Below are 19000 nucleotides of genomic sequence, written 5' to 3' on the forward strand. Positions count from 1 at the left end.
TACGAGGTGGAAACTAAGACTACAGTTCATATGGGCTCACAGAAAATTGTACAAAAAAAGTTTGGGCAAATGTTGCCAGATCTGATGAGCCTCACTTTATGCTGTGTCATTCAGATGATGGGGTAAAGATTTGTTATAAACAGCATAAAAGCTTCCTGATTTCTATCCGTTTTTCAGGATTTTGGTTGTAGAATATTGTAGGAGATTCTTTTTTGGCACACTCTGGGCCCTTAGTACCAGTTGAGCAACATTTAAATGCCACAGCCCACCTGAGTACTAATACTGGACATGGTCATCCCTTTATGGAGAAAGTGCCTTCTGACAGCTGTGTCCAGTAGGATAACAAGTCACGCGTCACAAATCTCAGATGATCTAAAACTGATTTCTTGAACATGACAATGAGTCCCCTTTACTCAAATGGCGTCCACAGTCACCAGATCTCAATCCAATAGACCACCTTTGGGATGTGGTGAAACGGGAGATTACAGTATAATCATGGATGTGCAGCTGGCAACTGTGTGATGCTATCATGTCAATAAGAGCCAAAATCTCTGAGGAACGTTTCCAGCATTCCTCAGAGATTTCCTGGAGACTACAGGTTAGAGAGTTAATTAGCAGGTTAAAAGGAAACGGTTATCAGAATGCAAAGAACACAGCCATGATTGTCCATGTGTTTTAGATTTATTTTACTTTATATCTAAAGTATTTTAACTAAACGAGTGATTGAGACACATTGACTGATTCTTTCTGACGAGATAAAATAAGGTTACACTAAATGAAATGACAGACTTAAAAATCTACACATTGTACTCAGAAGAAGAACAAAATTAACTCACCTAAGCTGCCGTCACATATGGGAGTGAAAAGAGTGAGTGCAGACCTTATATAATGTGAGCAGGTGAATTCAGTTGAGCAACAAAGGAACACGGGAGCCAATCAGTAGTGAGGAAACCAGGACAGGAAGTGAGGTAAGGGAGGTGAGGTGTGGATGAGTGAGGAAAAGAACAAATGAAGTAAGACTCTTTGCTACAGGTGGATTCTGGAGTCAAAACAGTAGCACTGACATGTTAAAGGAAGACGTGTAACATTTGTAGCTATGCATTACTACTGTATACAAAAGGGTGACAAATAAAACCCAATATAATGTGTGAGGTATGAGGTATTTGGCCTTCAAGCAGCACCGGAACAGCTTCAGAACTCCCTCGACTGATTCTCCAGGAGATGTAAATGAAAGCCTTTGTGAATCATTCTCCCAAAAAATATTTCCTCATTGGTGTTTTGATGGTGGTGACGGAGGGACACATCAGTTCAAAATTTTCCACAGGTGTTCGCTCGGGTTAAGATCTGGTGACAGCGAAGGCCATAGCATTGATTGATCCACATCATTTTCATAATCATTAAGTCCCTCAGTGACCCCTTGTGCCTTTTTATGGATATATATTGATTTGTACTGGCCCTTCCACTAGACGTACATGTGAACCCAAACCATCCAAGTATTATTATACATCCCATTGCATAACAGAGCCAGATCCTCTCACTGTGGGTCAGGAGTTCAAGGTTTTCCTTGACTGAGTGACCCTACTCTGCATAGTTTCTGATTACCTTTCTCCTGATTGACTTATTGATTAGTCACCTAATCATTTATGTTCTAAATGAAAAGAGTTTGGTCTGTTGAGCCCACCAAAAAAGTTATTTGATGTTTTTTATGTTCAGCTCACGACACCTGTGGTGAAGTTTTTCACCATTTGCCTGTTGTTTAATTGACATTTTGATTGGAGTTTAATTTTTGTTGTAAAATAATTCATTCATTCCATCCATAGGGTCATCAGTTTTAGCAGAGATCCCTAGATCTCCCTCTCCCTGGCCATCTCCTCTAGCTCTTGTAGGGGGACGCAAGGCATTCCCAAACCAACCAGGAGGTGTAATCTGTCCAGCACGTCCTGAGTCTGCCCTGTCACCTTGTTCCTTTAATGCCTTACCTAGGGAAGTCAAGGAGGCATCTTAGCCAGATGGCTGGACCACCTCAACTAGCTCCTTTTGAAGTGGTAGAAGTGCAGCTCATAATCAATAAATTGATTATCATTATTAATTTTTAGCTCAGTCTTTATGAACTAACTCACATTATTTAAAGCATCATTCCAGGGTTACACCTAACTATTAATGATTGGTTTGTTTGGACTTATCGATAAGTCTTTTTGTCATAAACTAGCCTCATAGTGACAAAGTCCATAATGACTTCCTAAATCACACAAGGTAAAGAAATTGAACAAAACCAGAGAATATTTTAGTCTTTAAAATAACTGCTGATAAATTAAATCCATTTATTTCTAACATTTCTGCCATTCATTCTGAACATACCCCAGAATGCATCTTGAAACATTTATCTTGGAAGTTCAGAGAGAAAAGGGTATTTAGTGAAAAATTAGGTACCAGTGAAGAAAACAAAACCTTCAGATGAACCCATCCCACACACTGAGCACTATAAGCTCATCTGTTCCCTCTAACCTGTGGTGAGGCACACTGCTCTTAATCTTGCAGCATCCTCCCAGGAGGTGTTGGAGGTCAGCCAAGTAAAGCATCTTAAATAACCAGTGACCTTAAATTCATGCGACTGGTGGAGTGGCAGACAGATGGAAAATGCACAGGAAAATTCTCCCAGCTCCGACTTTGTCGCCTTATCGCTTACCCATGCCCTGACCTCTCGCTCCGAACATTTACACCAAACTGCACAAGCAACACCGGGTGTACTAAACCTCCCTGATGCTCACTCTCTCTCAAATCTAGGGCATGGGAGTGCTCAACATAAAACAAACAGCAGTGGCAGATTTATAAATATAAGATTAAATGCTTGTGGGTTCAAAATGCCATGCACAGTGGCATACACATGCACTAAAGCATTTTCCACTCTTACACACTCAATATAAACTTAACACAATGAATAGCTGATAAGAATAGAAGGAATGAAAAAAAAAATTCTCTGCACGGCATCAACAAATCCAAAAATGAGTTCATGTTTTTATTGAACTATTACTAAGCTGCTTGGGTGTTGACGACAAAAGGGGATTTAGTGCGAGATCCAAAAATTGTTGAGCTTTGGAGCAACACCCAGATAAACACACAAACACACACACCTGAAAGGATAACACCAGCTCAGTGATGCTCGCCTTGGGCAAACTGTATATTTAGAGTCACGGGATCAAGGTCAAGGCAGGAGGCACGTTAGTGGGTCACTTTATGTTGTGCAGACTCTCGGCTCCTCTGAGGACCAGCGCTGTGACAACAGGTCCCCTTTTACGCAAAAGTGGTGCACCCCTCGCCGCGATCCCAAATTAGCTCTCATCAGGAAGACGGAGCAGTTTAATTAAACACAGCAGATCAGCTCCTCAACAGTGATGATGGATAAGAGAGACCAAAAGGGAAAAGCAGAAAGAAATTAGGAAAATTCAAAGCGGATGGAAAAAATAAAAAAGGGGGAATCAGTGGAAGCCTGGAAGGAAACAGAATCCAAACAGAGAAGGGTGCGGTAACCTTATGAAAGAATGGCTGAAATCATAATAACAAAATGAATAATTCATAAGGAAATGGGAGGGAAGGTTCAGTTCACTATAATGAGCATTTTTGTGAGGTCGCAGTTTGGTAACCTAAGCAGGCCCTCAAGTATATGTGTCTGTGTGTGCCTTCAGTTGTGTGTGTGGAAGAGAGATACTGCTGATTCAGTAGGGATGGGTGAAGGTGACCCTCGCTTGCTCCTGCTGCCAGTCTCACCACCTGATATTGATCCCAGTTGTCCAACTCTGATCTGACTCAAGGATACAAGGATTCATTGCCTTCTTGACATTTCAAATATGGAACTGTGTAAATTTTAACTCCACACACTGGCATTGATTAGTTATTGATTTGCTACCTAAGTCAGAGTAAACCACTTAAAGGCAGCTTCGCCGATCCAAACTGAATTTCAGTGTGTGTGCAGGTATGGCCACGAGAGGTAGTTCCAGCACGGGCATGCTTTTGTTGTTGTTGAAATTTCATATCAGACTGCACACAAACTGCTGAGAACTAAGAATAGAGCAAGCTACAACTGTAGAATTCAAAAGCAGTGGCTGGGAGCAAAGGTTTGGACCACAGATGGGAGAATGTGCCTGCGTAGCCCTGCCCTGTCAAGGGTAAACTGCCTTGAAACACACACACACACACACACACACACACACACACACACACACACACACACACACACACACACACATTGCTTTCACCACACCTTAAAACAGCAGCATGAATATTCATGATGCCGAAGGACACAGGAGGTACATAATTAGACAATCACCGACTCCCAGATGACATGCATTACTACGACAGAGGAGAAGTGCACTTCACTTCATCCTCCCCTCTTGTTAGCGGTGAAAGGGGAGTTGACATGCATTTCCACTTACTGGTGGTTAAAACTTGAGCTGGATAACTGGAAACAAAAGGGAGACAAATGCAGAATAAAAGGATCTCCTTATTTATAGTGCAAAACAGGTGCTGGATGCATAGGTGAAGCTAAGGCAAAACAAACAGTGTGAGTACCAGAGCAGAACGAGCTCTCAGTGTGTGGACTACCTAACACACCATGTATGTTGCTCTACTAACAAATTAAAGATTTATATTAACAGCATAACCTTGACTGCTTTCTAAACCCAGGGCAATGCATGCTATTAACTCAGGGTTACACATCCATCAATTTAATACAAGATGCCTTTATCGAACCAGGACACACCCTAAACGAACTGCAACAAAAACACTCACACACGCAAGCATGTACAGAGAGCTGCCAGGCACTTGTTCACATGCATGCACACACCTGGCTGTGAACTATAGAGTGCATTTTGCAAGTCAGTCTATTTCTGAGGGCAAAATGGGTGCAGGTGCATCGAGCATTTCATTAAGACCATTTCTGGAGCAGGGGATTGAAAAGTGGAGAGAAAAAACACACACGGGCGAATGGATTTATGAAACGGGGCTCAACAAACTTTCGAAAGCCATTCAAGGGTTCATGTGCACACAGATACACACACAACCAAGCATGCGCACGTGATTAACAGCTGCTACATCTGTTAAAACTGACATTGTTATCCAAAAGATCTGCCACCCTAATCACAAACCCACATTCTTCACACTCTCTCTCACACACACGCAGGCTGACTAGTTTACATGCATACACACACTCTCTCCCTCTCTCTCCTCTCAGTCCACCCTCTACCTCCCCCCTCATCTCACCTCACACACACTTGGCTTACACACAACAAATTCTCAGATTTCCCATATTTAGGGAAATACTAACCTGCCTTGCCGCTGACACACACACATCCTCTTCAAGCAGTTCAGCCTTTCAAAGAGGATCCGTTTGAACGCGTCTATATACATTGACCCGACTGAGGTTAAATGACAAGCCAGTATACTTAATTAAAATGAGTTGCTTTGTTAAAAAGCAACGGCAGTAACAGTAGCAGCAGCAGTCCGGTGTATAATTTTTTTTTTTTAAAGGTGTGGGAATGCAGTGATGTGTAGATGCTGCCACTGTATCCCAGACAAAGTCAGATACGATGTGCGCGGCTGACGGGATATATTTGGACACTAGTGATGCTCTGAGAGCTGTGCTGATCTTAGAGAGAGAGAGAGAGAGAGGGAGAGAGGGGAGAGGAGAGAGAGGGAAAATAACACACACACACACACACTGTCGGCCAAATGTGACAGCGGCCGCTCATAATTTGTAACAGCTGCAGCACTGCTGTAGGCAAACCAGCGTGGAGGATGGATGAAAGACGTGGTTACAAATGTTTAACTTGTGCAATAAGTGTCAATAATAATGGCTGGACTTACCTCCATGTCCGCCTTACTCGCTTCAAATCCTCCCTTCCTTGTTTGCGAGATGGTCCAGGTTAATTGTTTACGGATGCATAGTTATTTGATCGATGCAACTGCAGCAGCGAACAAAAAGACCAACATCGGTACTATCGATTTGACCGGGTAGAGGTGTCATTGAACTGCAGGCGCGGTGCTCCCGGGGCGTAAGTGAGAAAGACAAAATTAGATTAGGCTTTACTGTCCGGTTGAAAGTACGGGTATAGGCTGCAGCTGGTGCAACTAAAATGGACTTTTGCAGCGATAGAAACAGTGAAAGCATAAATGGCAAGTGAGAAGGTTATCTTGAGAAGTTAAGGAGCACGGAGGGGAGGGAATAAAAGAGTTAAAAGTACCGCCCCTGTTAGGTCTCTGTACCTGCAGCAGCAGCAGTAGCAGCAGCAGCAGCAGCATCACTTTTCGCTTACGAGTTAAAAGCGTGAGAGCAAGATTTAAACAGGAGACTTTCTAAGCCACAATTGCGCTGCAGGTTATTTAATCCAGCGCTGGCAAGCGTGGTTTCGTAATGGATATGAAAATGTGAGGTTAGTGAAGGTGAGAATCTAGGTTGTCCTTCAGGGATGTTGCAAGTATGTTTTGGGACGTATGGGAGCCCGGATACACCGCTGGCTACTGCTTCTCGAAACACGAATGAAAACTGATTTCAAATTCTTGTAAAATTATGAGAATAATGCAGAAATAGTCTTAGAAACTTTACAGTTTAAAGAATACCAACTGGAAATATTGTATGTTCTTAAAATGTACCTAAATATTCCCCCAATATTTCAAATTAGAATGACTACTCGGTCCTTATTGTTTTTTAATTAAACGCAAACAATTTCACGGCACTGAGCATTATCAGGGACACGTGTTATTATAATATATTTTTCATCTGTAAATATGAGAACTATATTCGTGAACTGTGAACATTTTCTTCCTGTCTAATTTGTTCCCTCTTCCCTGTGGATTTTGAAAATCACAAAACAGGGACAGCATCGCCGTGAAAACTACTCTGTACCTTTAATAATGACGCATGACGGAAGATGTAGTAATCTTCAACTGGCTAGAAAACGTTCTTGTGCCGGGAATAAACTACAACTACCACAAGTCTTTCCGCGTACGTCATTTTTTTCTTTTTCACAAACAACAATGGCGTCGCACGGAGCAGATGCGGGTTCCTCCAAGCCCATAGCGTCTTCGGAGGAGCAGCAGGGAGAGAGAAAACCAGCGGCCGTGTCGTTTGGTTTCACCAAAACAGCCAGTAAATTTAAACCGTTGACGAGCGACGCTCAGGCCAAGAAAGATGACAGAGATTACCTGACAGGAATTCATGGAAATGAGCTGCAAAGGTCGGCTTTTTCTGCTAATGCTAACATAACGTTTCGGTGTCATTTACCGGTTACGTTTCTAATCTTAGCTAGTCATTGTAATTACTGTGCTTTTTGACAATGAATAACTATGTATAATTGTTATATGGACACAGTTAGCAACGCAAAGTGTTATTTTGAAACGGCCCCGCCTGACAGCGCTCTAATTTTGTACTTTGGTGCAGTTCAAAGCCAAATGAGAAACCCAAGGAGCTCATCATCCCTCTGATCCAGAAGAACCGCTGGCACAAGCCGGACCAAGTGGGCCAGAACTCAGAAAATGGAGGCAAAACAGAAAACACAACCCAAGACAATGACTCTGTGGAGTCTCAAGCTGTTAAGGAGCTCATTGAAGGTTTGTGTATGTGTAGGAAGCAGGGCTGTGAGTACCATTAGATAACACAAATCGCCTAAAACTTCTCTTTACGTTCATAGATTCGCGGAGGCAGCTTGATCTGTGGCAAAATGGCCCTAAGTCAGAAAACATAAACCTCTCCATCCCCCTGTTAATGCAAAACAAAGTGCCAGAAGGCTTTGAGGATGGAGATCAAGTAAAGGTGGACCTGAGGCCTGAATCTGTAAGTATGGAGAGCAACATAAGGACATAAATTCTATTCTATTTGCTGTGCAGTTCACAGTATTATCTTGTTCATATACACTGCTGAAGGGTATAATATTAATTTTATTTTTATACAAAGTTTAGAAGTATAGTCAAGAAGCTGCACTATGTCTTGTCTATGTGAGGGTGGTGCAGGACATGGATGAGAACCGTGAGATAGTGGTGAGGTGTGCTTGTGATGGTGATGGACAGGATGACAGGTAACGTCAGGCAGGAATGAAAGTCAGTACAATATACAATACAATACAACTTTATTTATAGAGCACATTTAAAACCCAACGGTATATCAAAGTGCTTCACATAAAAGACAGAAAATAAGACAGAAATATTATAAATATTAAATATTAGTAAATATTATAGGACCTTAACAAAGTTCCAAGTACTCTAACAGGTCAGTGTCACTAATACACAGGAATAGCATAAAATGTATATCAAGTAAAACATGTTAAAAGCACACGTATAAAAGGTAAAATAGAGTAAGCATAGGGATCAGATACAGGCATTAACGAGCAGGAAAGGCAAGGTTAAATAAATAGGTTTTATTCCATAAATCTGGTGCAGCCAAGGCAAACGCACGGTCACCTCTAGACTTCAGACGAGATCTTGGCTGCACGAGGAGTAACTGAGTAGATGATCTTAGTGCTCGAGCGGGAATTTACGATCTAAGGAGTTCAATAAGGTAGCTCGGGGGTGTGCTGTTGATAATTTTAAAGGTAAGCAGCAGTATTTCAAATTGGATGTGGTATTTAATGGGTAGCCAGTGCAGGTCAACTACAACAGCGGTAATAGAGGCAAACCTCGCAGTTCCGGTCAGAAGGCGTGCCGCCGCATTTTGGACAGTTTGCAGTCAACGAAGAAGGGCAGAATGAAGACTGAAATAAAGGGAGTTGCAGTAATCCAGCCTAGAGGTCACAAGGCGTGAACAAGACAGAATACAAGTGTGTCAATGAGAGGGGACAAGTGTAACAGTGATGCTGTAAGAAGTAGAGGTAGTAAAGGTAAAGGAGTTACCTGGGGTCAGCCATCTAAAGCAAGGGACAGTGCACAAGAGAGGTGAGGGAGAAAGTACAGACATGGTGGAGATGGGTGTCAGGGGTCATTTCTGACAGAAGCATAGCAGCGAGAGTAGAAGTTTACAAGATGGTAATGCGACCTGCTATCAGGTATGGTTTGGAGATGTTAGTACTGACAAAAAGACAGGAAGCAGAGCTGGAGATGTTAAGAGTTTCATTGTAAGGGGCCAGAATGAAGAAGATTAGAAATTAGTATATCAGAGGGAGAGCTCAGGTTGACCGCTTTGGAGACAAAGTTAAAAATAGGTTGGGATGGCTGAATTTTAATTAAGGAGCTGCCATACAGGAGGTGAAGAGGAAGACCACGTTCATGGATGTACTGAAGGAGGAGATGAATAGAATAGAATAGAATAGAATAGCCCTTTATTGTCATTGTACATGTACAAAGAAATTGTGGGCGCGCCACTCCAACTGTGTTGGAATAAAATGTAAATAGAAGACAGCAGGAATAATGGCAAACAGGAGAAATGGATACAATCAAGAGGAATATATACAAAAACAATAGAAAGGCACACACTAGAGAACAAGAATAAGGGTTTGTGTGACGGAAGAGGATGCCAGAGAAAAGGGTGAATGAAGTCCGATGAACTACTTTGGTGACTCCTAAAGGGAAAACTTGATTACACAGACTTTTTTAGACATGCCTGTTTTTATTCATATCCAGCTGTTTCTACTACAGCTGAACTGTACTGACTAAGAAACGTGAAAATTCCAGAGTGATTTGGGCAGCACAATGGTTTCCTCACACCAAGGGGTCCTGGGTCTGAACCTGACAATTAACTGGGACTTTGCATGTTCTCTGTGTTCTTGGTTATTTTAGCTACTTTTCAAAGATGTGTGTAAGCTTAGTTGATGTTATGTTCAGGATGTTTCCCACCTCTCAGCCTATGACAGTTAAGAAAATAAATGATGAAATAAATAAATGTGTAGAAATATGGAATTATTTGTTTTGATGATAATTTTCTAGAAATCACTTTTTTTGCAATATATTTAAACAAATTTTTATATTTAGAAAAAATGGTGAAAATGGAATTAATGCATAAAAATGCAAAAAAATAAATAAATATATAAATAAATAACATGCAGTATGGAATTAAAAAAAAAAACATCAAAATGAACATTCAGGTCTGTAGTCACACAGGAACAATATTGCACTTACAAAATGAATTCTGTTTTTTGTTTTGGGATATAGCCCATGCATGTTGAAAATTATATACATAAATTGTTTTAAATTAGTCAAATTAGTCCTGAAAACATACCTGTGGAAATTTTGGTCCCCACTTAGATTTCTGTATGGACATGAGTCCATATCCTATTATATCCACATCCTATTATATCTCAACAGTGTTGAGATATAATAGGCATATTCAAATACCTATTATATTGCCCTTACAGTTAACCCTGCATTGTTTTAAAACAACAAAAACAAAACAAATAAAGTAAAGCAAAACTAACACTGAAACCAATAAAAACATAAAGATTTTTAAACATTTTTAAAATAAACTGAATTTAAAACAAAACAAAAAAATGTTGAATGAAATGCTAAAAAAAAAAAAAAAGGGAAACTATTATGACTGTATCAAATGTGTATAATCTACAATATAATCTATTAGAAAGCAGTGAGCAAATAAAAAAGCCCGACAGTGCAAATTGTCTGGTAGACTGGCTGCTTTGACTCAGACTGAAATTTGAGTGTGGGAAAGTGCTGACTCTGGACTGGGAGACACCCCTGCATACATACACAGCGACACACACTTTGTCATTACAGTAAGACTTTGGTAGCAGGCGAGCATCAGAGTCTCCCAGAGACATAAAGGCAACCAATTGGGTCTCTCTCTGTTTCTTTTCATGTAAATGCCTCACATGTCTTCTCACTGTCATCCCATATCTGCTCTGTCACTGTGGATGTGACTAGCAAAACACGAGAGTCAGGGAAAATTTGCTCACGGTGCCCCTGAGCTCATTTTCATGCAGCATCCTCTGCGAGGGCTCCCAGCCCCCTTTAGAGGAAGACCTTCAGTGGAGAGAGATGAGCAGGGCTACTGCTGCTGTAGCTGCGGCCTGTTGACTCTGAGTCAGCCGGGACCGAGTCTGACAGCCTGTGGCCAAAAGGCTGAGTAAGACCGGCATGACAAGCTGTTTCTCTCTGTCAGCTGCAACAAACTTTTTTTTTTTTGTGCTTTATAAGTCACAGATTACATAAGCACCTTCTTTAGCCCGTTGGGAATTTTTAATGCAGACTGTGATGTCTGAATTTTTGAATATAATATGCTTTAATTTCCAAAATAATTTTGCAGTATTTATTTGTCAGTCAACAGAGGCAGATTATGAGCGTGTTCCTGTTGAGGCTTATGGACTTGCAATGCTTAAAGGGATGGGTTGGAAGAAGGAGGAAGGCATTGGACGTACCTTTAAACAGTAAGTAACAAATTGATAGTTCTGCTACACTGACGTTTTAACACAGTGGTGTTCAAATGTATACTGAAACAGCAAGTCAACTGGCAAACAATTAATTGGCAACTGTTATGATTGCTGTATAACTGATTAATTCCTGTGGATTTTCTTATTAACCTACAACAGTGGCACGGACTATAAAACTAAAAATAACTAGTAACTGTGCATTATTCTTCACCTACATAAAAGTAAAGCATTTAAATCTTTAGCCTGTTTTACAACCTGAACATGTCATGTCTATTGATTTATTCCTGTGCCTGCCTAACTGCTATAGAGATGTGAAGCCAATTGAGCACCAGCTGCGTCCGAAAGGATTGGGTCTTGGAGCAGATCGTTCGGCAGTAAAGGACCTGGAGCCCAGCAAACATCAGCGTCCCCCAAAGCCAGGCGAGGAGCGGGGAAAGGAGGAGGAGCTAGTGATGGGTCCCGGGGGTTGTGTGCTGGTACAGTCGGGGCCACATAAAGATCTCTATGGCAAGGTAGAGTTGATCTAGAATCTGTGTGGAACAAAGTCAGCATTTCCCACACAAGGACTGTATTAGACATGCTGGCCAAGTATATTCAGTGACTCATTTGGGTATTTTTATTTATTTATTTTAACTATACAAGTGTATGATTCAATTGTAGATACTCTTCTCACAATTATTTTGCAAGTTCAGTCTGCTAACAAGTCCGCCCCCTACACCCTTTCACTCCATAGCAAATGTAAGAGATTCTAATTAGGGGTAGAGTAGAAATACAACAGCAACCTTTGAGTCTGCCTCACCTTCCTGCACCGGAGACAGGGACTTGTAACGAACATCTTTGGCAATTTATTCTGCTGTCAGATTATTGAGATCTTCTTCACCTGTTATAACAGGTACCTATTTTATTTCATTTTCTGAAATCCCACACTCTGTCTTCTTTTTCATTACCACCATATTTGTATTTTATCATATGAAGAAAAATAAATAAATAATTATGAGACATTTCACAAAACCATGTATAAATCATGGGTTGTATTTATGAAATAATCTCATGGAACTCATTTTTGTGCGGTTATAGTAAGATGGTATTTCTGCAGACTCACTGAGGAGGGCTGCGCAACACATTTCGATTAAAGGCTAGTCAGTTTGGAACTGCTTGTCATGTAGTGTGCACCCTAATACAGATGCACAGACAGTGTCAGCGTGTAGGGGCTGGAGTGGAGTTGAGCGCTTGATGTTTGAAAACTGGTTCACTTGTTAGTCATGTGTGCCGTGGTTGAAAGGACTCCAGTTTCACCATCTTGGACTAGAGTAGTGATATAGTCCTTGTTCAGCTCTGTCGATCTGCTGCAAGCTGGAGCAGAAGCCCCCACCAAACCAGAACCAGCAGCAGATGGAGAACTGGTTCATGCTTCGGTACACAGAGCAGAACAAGGACTATCGTTCCCATCTGCAGTCAAGGCGTGGAGCTGGAGTCTGTCCAGTGGCCACTCACTGTGGGAGGCAGCTGTTTATATTGTTCAGTTATTTGTTATAAAGTTCTTGGCTATCACACACAGGTGCATACACGTACAGGCGTGCAGACACTTAGACATACACCAGGTTCTAATGTTAAAGAAATGTAATTGAAGTTAGCCATTTGTTTTGTACTACCCACTTCTGACTATGTGTTTTTCTTTGCCTGAGGTAGATAGAAGGTGTTGATCCAGACAATGCTCGAGTCATGGTGAAGTTGGCTATTGGCAGCAAGGTTGTGACGATTAGCCAATACGCCATTAAACTGGTGGAGCGCAAGGAATATGAGAAATACAGCAAAGATCTCAGTGAGTAACTCTGACTTTTAAAAAAGTGACCTTTACTTTTTTCCCTGCATAACGAATTGGAAGAAATCTCACTTAAAATATGGTGACATTTCATTAAATACCAAAATTCTGTTTTGTAAAAGACTTGTATTGCTATTGTAGTTACATATAATACAGATTTATTTTTTAATTAAATATCTAAGGGATCCTGCTGTTATGCAGTGTTCTGGGAATCAGACTTATCCTTTTCAGTGACATTTCACTGAACAGAGATTTAGCCACAGCCTGTATTTACGTTAGCCAGCAGTGTTTTTCCTAGAATGAAAAGGCCATGAAGAATAACTTTCAGTACTGTTGTCTGTGTTTGCAAAAAACATTTTTTTAATGCCATCTAATACTGCTTTCCCCCCCAACAATTAGGTCGCCTCAGTAAAGCCAACAAAGACAAGGAAAGGGAGAAAGAGAAGGGAAAGGATCAAGAGAGAGAGCGTCAGAGGCGGGAGGAGAACGAGAGGAGTAGTAACGGCGACAAAGTAAAACACAAGTCCTCAGAAAGAGATCGAGAAAAAGACGAGAAGAAGAGGAAACACAGAGAATCAAGTCAACACAGGTACATTTTCACTAAGAGATGTAATATTTCAATAATGAGCATTTTAAAGTGAATTATCTGATGGTTTTTTACTTACTTTATCATTTTAACAGCATGTTCTCTGCTTACATGTGTTCATCTGCTGTTTGTTTTGTAGAGATAAGCCTCCAGTGAAAGAAGCAAGGCGACCACCAGCTCCCCCGTCCTGGCTCCAGAGAGACCTGAAAGTTCGCTTTATAGACAAAGCGTTCAAAGGGGGCAGGTACTACAATTCAAAGGTACTCCAGCTTTATTACATCTTTCTATGTCAGTTATTAACAGCTTTGAATTAACAGATTTTAATGTGTTGAAGCTACAGGCAGATAAAAAAAATATTAAAGGAAAGGGCAAGCTGATAGGGAATCACATACCACCACAGCTTTATTGTGCCTTCATTAGATTTTGATGGGGTTTTTAACTTTTCTGACATTTAGCAGGCTTAAACGGTATAACGAACTAAACAATTCCTAAATAACATCAGAAATACAAATTTATTGAAATAATTATTCATTTCATGAATGTACTACAGCCATACAGCCAGCCCGCACGTCTCACTGTTGCAGTCTATGTGGCACTGCATTCCTGATTTCTCCATTCTCCCTGTTATTGGAATTCATAAATAAGAAAGGAGGAAAATAAAACATTGTGTTAGCCTTGCGACAGACTGGCGACCTGTCCAGGCAGCACCCTGCCTCTCGCCGTAAGACAGCTGGGATAGGCTCCAGCCCCCCCGCGACCCTGAAAAGGATAAACGGCACAGAATGGATGGATGGAAAATAAAACAAACACCATCTTGTGACGTGAACTTAGTTGGGAAGTAATTTAATCTAGAAAACTGGGCTGGGGACAACACGACACACTTTGTAGAACTAAGTGGTCTCTGTTTTGTTAGGTTGCTCACCTGCATCAATAAGGTGGAGTTTCAGGACTTGCTCCATTTACTACTTGAAGTTGTCATTGTTCACAGCTCACTGAGCTCAGTTGCCACTGCTGGTAGAGACTGCCCTCTGGTGGTGTTTCTGGTTTCTGGGCAGCATGCCATGATAGATAGCTTTGTAGAAATAGATGGTCTAGTTTGGGTTTTTTTTTCTGTGACAGTATTGAAAATCCTGCTGTCAGGATTTCTAAATACCCTACAGTTCAGCTCAAGCCTGCTTTGCACTGACTCTCTAAGTCTTTGAAATTCTACTGAGGCCATAAATCATTCTTGTGAAAAGAAATTCTCCCATTTGATGCTTTGATGATGGTTTTAGAGAGTACTAATATGACATGAGTAGTTGGTTTAAGATTTGGTGACACATCAAAGTGTGGCTACTTGTTTACCAGTGATGGGGCCATTATCATCCAGGAAGAGCCCACTCCCACTGCGATAGAAATGTTAATCCCCCAGAACAACTTTGTATTAAGTGCAGTAACCCCAACAGGGACAGAAAAATAGCCCTCACAGCATAAACAAGCTGGATATACCCTCATTGTAAGGTTAGGGACTCAGGATTTTCCTTTAAATTGTTAGCGGTGTGCCAGTTTGCATTAGAGATGGCTTTATTAGATGTGAAAATAAAGGACTAGAAAGCCCTTTTTAATAGCCTTTTTTAGTTTTCACACTCTATATAGAAAACTTTTAATCCTAAGCAGCTGGAATAGACGAATCACTCCTTTGTTATCATCATGTAGCATGTCAGAAACTACTTTATCTTTCAAGTGTGTTCACTTTTTTGAGAGTCAGACATCAGTTGTAGTTAGTTTTAAACCAAAGTATCGGCATTCACAGAAAAGCCACAGAATGTTGCTGTGATAATTTCAAACTTCAGTTTCCGTCAGAGCTCTTACAATAAGTCTCGTTTTTGTGCAGATGCAAGTGGAGGATGTCCTGACGCCGTCTACCTGTGTGTGCCGAACTGAAGAGGGAAGACTGTTAGACGGTGAGTTATTAGTGTGATCTCGGGCTTGCTCGGTGTTATTTTTCTCAGTCTGTGGCGTTCGTGTTTTCTGTTGCCTAATTGGAGCTTGTCAGGAAATGTGTAAAATGTGTGCTGTCACTGTCTCTGTTGAATTCCTTATTCATCTAGCAAGTTAAGGTGTTTTTAGCTGCTCATAATTTGCATGAAAAAAGCTTTTTATGTAGTATATTTATATCGTACATAGTATAAAACAAGCTATAAATTAATCACTGTTATTGTGAGGTGTTTAAGGAATAGACAGATATGACTTTTTTTGTTAGAATTTGAAGGAAAAGTATGGCTTTATTTGTTTTTGAAGGTTTGTTAAATCTCTTTTTTTCCATTTCTTTGCACATAATGATGAATAAGTTATAATTGTTGACCAATAGATTAACTTGTAATGCTCATTTTCTTTTCCCTCAGGTTAAGTTTCCCAGGTCTGCACCTTTGCATATTTAAATATAAAGGTGTATAGGTGCTCGCAGCTAAGTGTTCAACAATGCAAAGCAAATATGGATTTTTTAAAAATGGTTGAACTATCCCTTTTGGCACGACCGAATCTCCAGAATAACCAGTCTTCTATACTGTTTATAGTTAGTTAATTTGAGAGATATGTACAGTTTTAATCTGTTAGGATTATACTCAGATCGTTTCTGTCATGATAAGTTTTGTTTCTGTGTTTTGTTTGAAATGAACTTCATATTGTCCTGGCTGCAGTTGTGCTTTTTAACAGCTAACTTTACACAATGCTATCATGTCGAATCAGTCACTTTAAAATCATGTCAGCATAAAAGTGGCAGGACAAGAATCTGTTTGCAGATTACTTACAGGTAAATGGTCCTGTTGAAGAGCAAGGGGAGGGATTACTGATTATTGTTATTGCCAAAATATAACCTTGAGTTAGAATAATGTTTTTATATTTTATTTGTTCTTTAAAATGTATTTGTTGCAAAAATAATAACAGGACTTCTTACCACAGATATCTGCTGGCTATGGTGGAAGCAGTGGTTATTGTTCTGAGAGGTTGGTCTGCTGATTTAAATCTGGCAACCAGACTTCCCAGATTGGGGATTAATTTGATTCTTCTTCCTTATTGGTTATTAGCAAACATACAGTGGCTTGCAAAAGTATTCGGCCCCCTTGAACTTTCCCACATTTTGTCACATTACAGCCACAAACATGAATCAGCTTTATTGGAATTCCACGTGAAAGACCAACACAAAGTGGTGTACACGTGAGAAGTGGAACGAAAATCATACATGATCCCAAACATTTGTTACAAATAAATAACTGCAATGTGGGGTGTGCGTAATTATTCAGCCCCTTTGGTCTGAGTGCAGTCAGTTGCCCATAGACATTGCCTGATGAGTACTAATGACTAAATAGAGTGCACCTGTGTGCAATCTAATGTCAGTACAAATACAGCTGCTCTGTGACGGCCTCAGAGGTTGTCTAAGAGAATATTGGGAGCAACAACACCATGAAGTCCAAAGAACACACCAGACAGGTCAGGGATAAAGTTATTGAGAAATTTAAAGCAGGCTTAGGCTACAAAAAGATTTCCCAAGCCTTGAACATCTCACGGAGCACTGTTCAAGCGATCATTCAGAAATGGAAGGAGTATGGCACAACTATAAACCTACCAAGACAAGGCCATCCAGCTAAACTCACAGGCCGAACAAGGAGAGCGCTGATCAGAAATGCAGCCAAGAGGCCCATGGTGACTCTGGACGAGCTGCAGAGATCTGCAGCTCAGGTGGGGGAATCTGTCCATAGGACAACTATTAGTCGTGCACTGCACAAAGTTGGCCTTTATGGAAGAGTGGCAAGAAGAAAGCCATTGTTAACAGAAAACCATAAGAAGTCCCGTTTGCAGTTTGCCACAAGCCATGTGGGGACACAGCAAACATGTGGAAGAAGGTGCTCTGGTCAGATGAGACCAAAATGGAACTTTTTGGCCAAAATGCAAAACGCTCTGTGTGGCGGAAAACTAACACTCCCCATCACTCTGAACACACCATCCCCACTGTCAAATATGGTGGTGGCAGCATCATGCTCTGGGGGTGCTTCTCTTCAGCAGGGACAGGGAAGCTGGTCAGAGTTGATGGGAAGCTGGATGGAGCCAAATACAGGGTAATCTTGGAAGAAAACCTCTTGGAGTCTGCAAAAGACTTGAGACTGGGGTGGAGGTTCACCTTCCAGCAGGACAACGACCCTAAACGTAAAGCCAGGGCAACAATGGAATGGTTTAAAACAAAACATATCCATGTGTTAGAATGGCCCAGTCAAAGTCCAGATCTAAATCCAATCAAGAATCTGTGGCAAGATCTGAAAACTGCTGTTCACAAACGCTGTCCATCTAATCTGACTGAGCTGGAGTTGTTTTGCAAAGAAGAATAGGCAAGGATTTCAGTCTGTAGATGTGCAAAGCTGGTAGAGACATACCCTAAAAGACTGGCAGCTGTAATTGCAGCAAAAGGTGGTTCTACAAAGTATTGACTCAGGGAGCTGAATAATTACGCACACCCCACTTTTCAGTTATTTATTTGTAAAAAATGTTTGGAATCATGTATGATTTCCGTTCCACTTCTCACGTGTACATCACTTTGTGTTGGTCTTTCACGTGGAATTCCAATACAATTGATTCATGTTTGTGACTGTAATGTGACAAAATGTGGAAAAGTTCAAGGGGACCGAATACTTTTGCAAGCCACTGTAAATGTCAGAATCTGCTGGCTCTGAGTGCTGCCTAGTTGGTATTACTGTAGAAATTCTTCAATGAATGACCCAGCGTTTCTTTTTTCTTTTCCTGTGGCAGATGTGAAGCAGGACATGCTGGAAACTATTGTCCCAAAAAGTGAATATGATTCTGTAATGGTGGTGCTGGGTGAGCACAAGGGAAAGGTGAGCAAAGTAACCTCACTGCTTTATATATATATATTTGTTTAAATCTGATTAGCTAATACTGATCACTATATTCCCACCTGATTCAGGTTGGCCGTATTCTTCAGCGGGACAAGAACAAGTGCAGAGCGATGGTCCAGCTCGACAGATACGAGGATAAAGTGTTCACATTGGACTATGACTCCATTTGTCACTATGTTGGGGCAGCAGCAGACCACTGATTTCTGATGTTTACTGTAATATTCACTGTCCTTTTTCCATCGACTTCATCCCATCTTTTTTTATTTTTCAAATTATTATTCAAGTATTATGGATTTTAAAAGATTGCAATTTTGTAATAAAAACTTGTCGATTTTTTTTTTTTTCC

General features: G+C 40.8%; 2 protein-coding genes across 4 annotated transcripts in view; one reads left to right on the top strand and one right to left on the bottom strand.

The window, feature by feature from the left end:
* The window catches only part of magixb (MAGI family member, X-linked b), a 50859-nt gene extending 44631 nt beyond the window's left edge, over nucleotides 1-6228 (bottom strand). For 2 of the 3 annotated variants that reach the window (XM_084917089.1, XM_084917091.1), the window contains exon 1: nucleotides 5321-5596. In XM_084917089.1, the coding sequence (XP_084773215.1) occupies nucleotides 5321-5403 (83 nt within the window). In that variant the 5' untranslated portion in view covers nucleotides 5404-5596. Of the gene's footprint in view, nucleotides 1-5320; nucleotides 5597-5859 lie in introns of those variants that run through there. The other variant, XM_084917090.1, reaches the window with a different exon arrangement.
* A 783-nt stretch (nucleotides 6229-7011) lies between these two features.
* On the top strand, nucleotides 7012-18991 carry gpkow (G patch domain and KOW motifs). The gene is made up of 11 exons (XM_084916051.1): nucleotides 7012-7229; nucleotides 7433-7602; nucleotides 7683-7825; nucleotides 11251-11357; nucleotides 11668-11872; nucleotides 13050-13182; nucleotides 13582-13771; nucleotides 13908-14028; nucleotides 15642-15711; nucleotides 18548-18633; nucleotides 18723-18991. The coding sequence occupies exons 1-11, from the start codon at nucleotides 7030-7032 to the stop codon at nucleotides 18852-18854; spliced, it is 1557 nt and encodes a 518-aa protein (XP_084772177.1). The 5' UTR covers nucleotides 7012-7029; the 3' UTR covers nucleotides 18855-18991.
* The last annotated feature ends 9 nt before the right edge of the window (nucleotides 18992-19000 follow it).

This window comes from Perissodus microlepis, chromosome 20 (genome assembly GCF_051167445.1).
Source record: "Perissodus microlepis isolate ML-2025 ecotype Zambia chromosome 20, ASM5116744v1, whole genome shotgun sequence".
Lineage (NCBI taxonomy): Eukaryota > Metazoa > Chordata > Actinopteri > Cichliformes > Cichlidae > Perissodus > Perissodus microlepis.

Excerpts from the sequence above, each read along its gene's own strand:
- gpkow (XM_084916051.1), top strand. The coding sequence starts at position 7,030 with ATGGCGTCGCACGGAGCAGATGCGGGTTCCTCCAAGCCCATAGCGTCT. Across the intron at positions 7,230-7,432 it reads CATGGAAATGAGCTGCAAAG|TTCAAAGCCAAATGAGAAAC; the intron begins GTCGGCTTTTTC and ends ACTTTGGTGCAG. Across the intron at positions 7,603-7,682 it reads TGTTAAGGAGCTCATTGAAG|ATTCGCGGAGGCAGCTTGAT; the intron begins GTTTGTGTATGT and ends TTACGTTCATAG.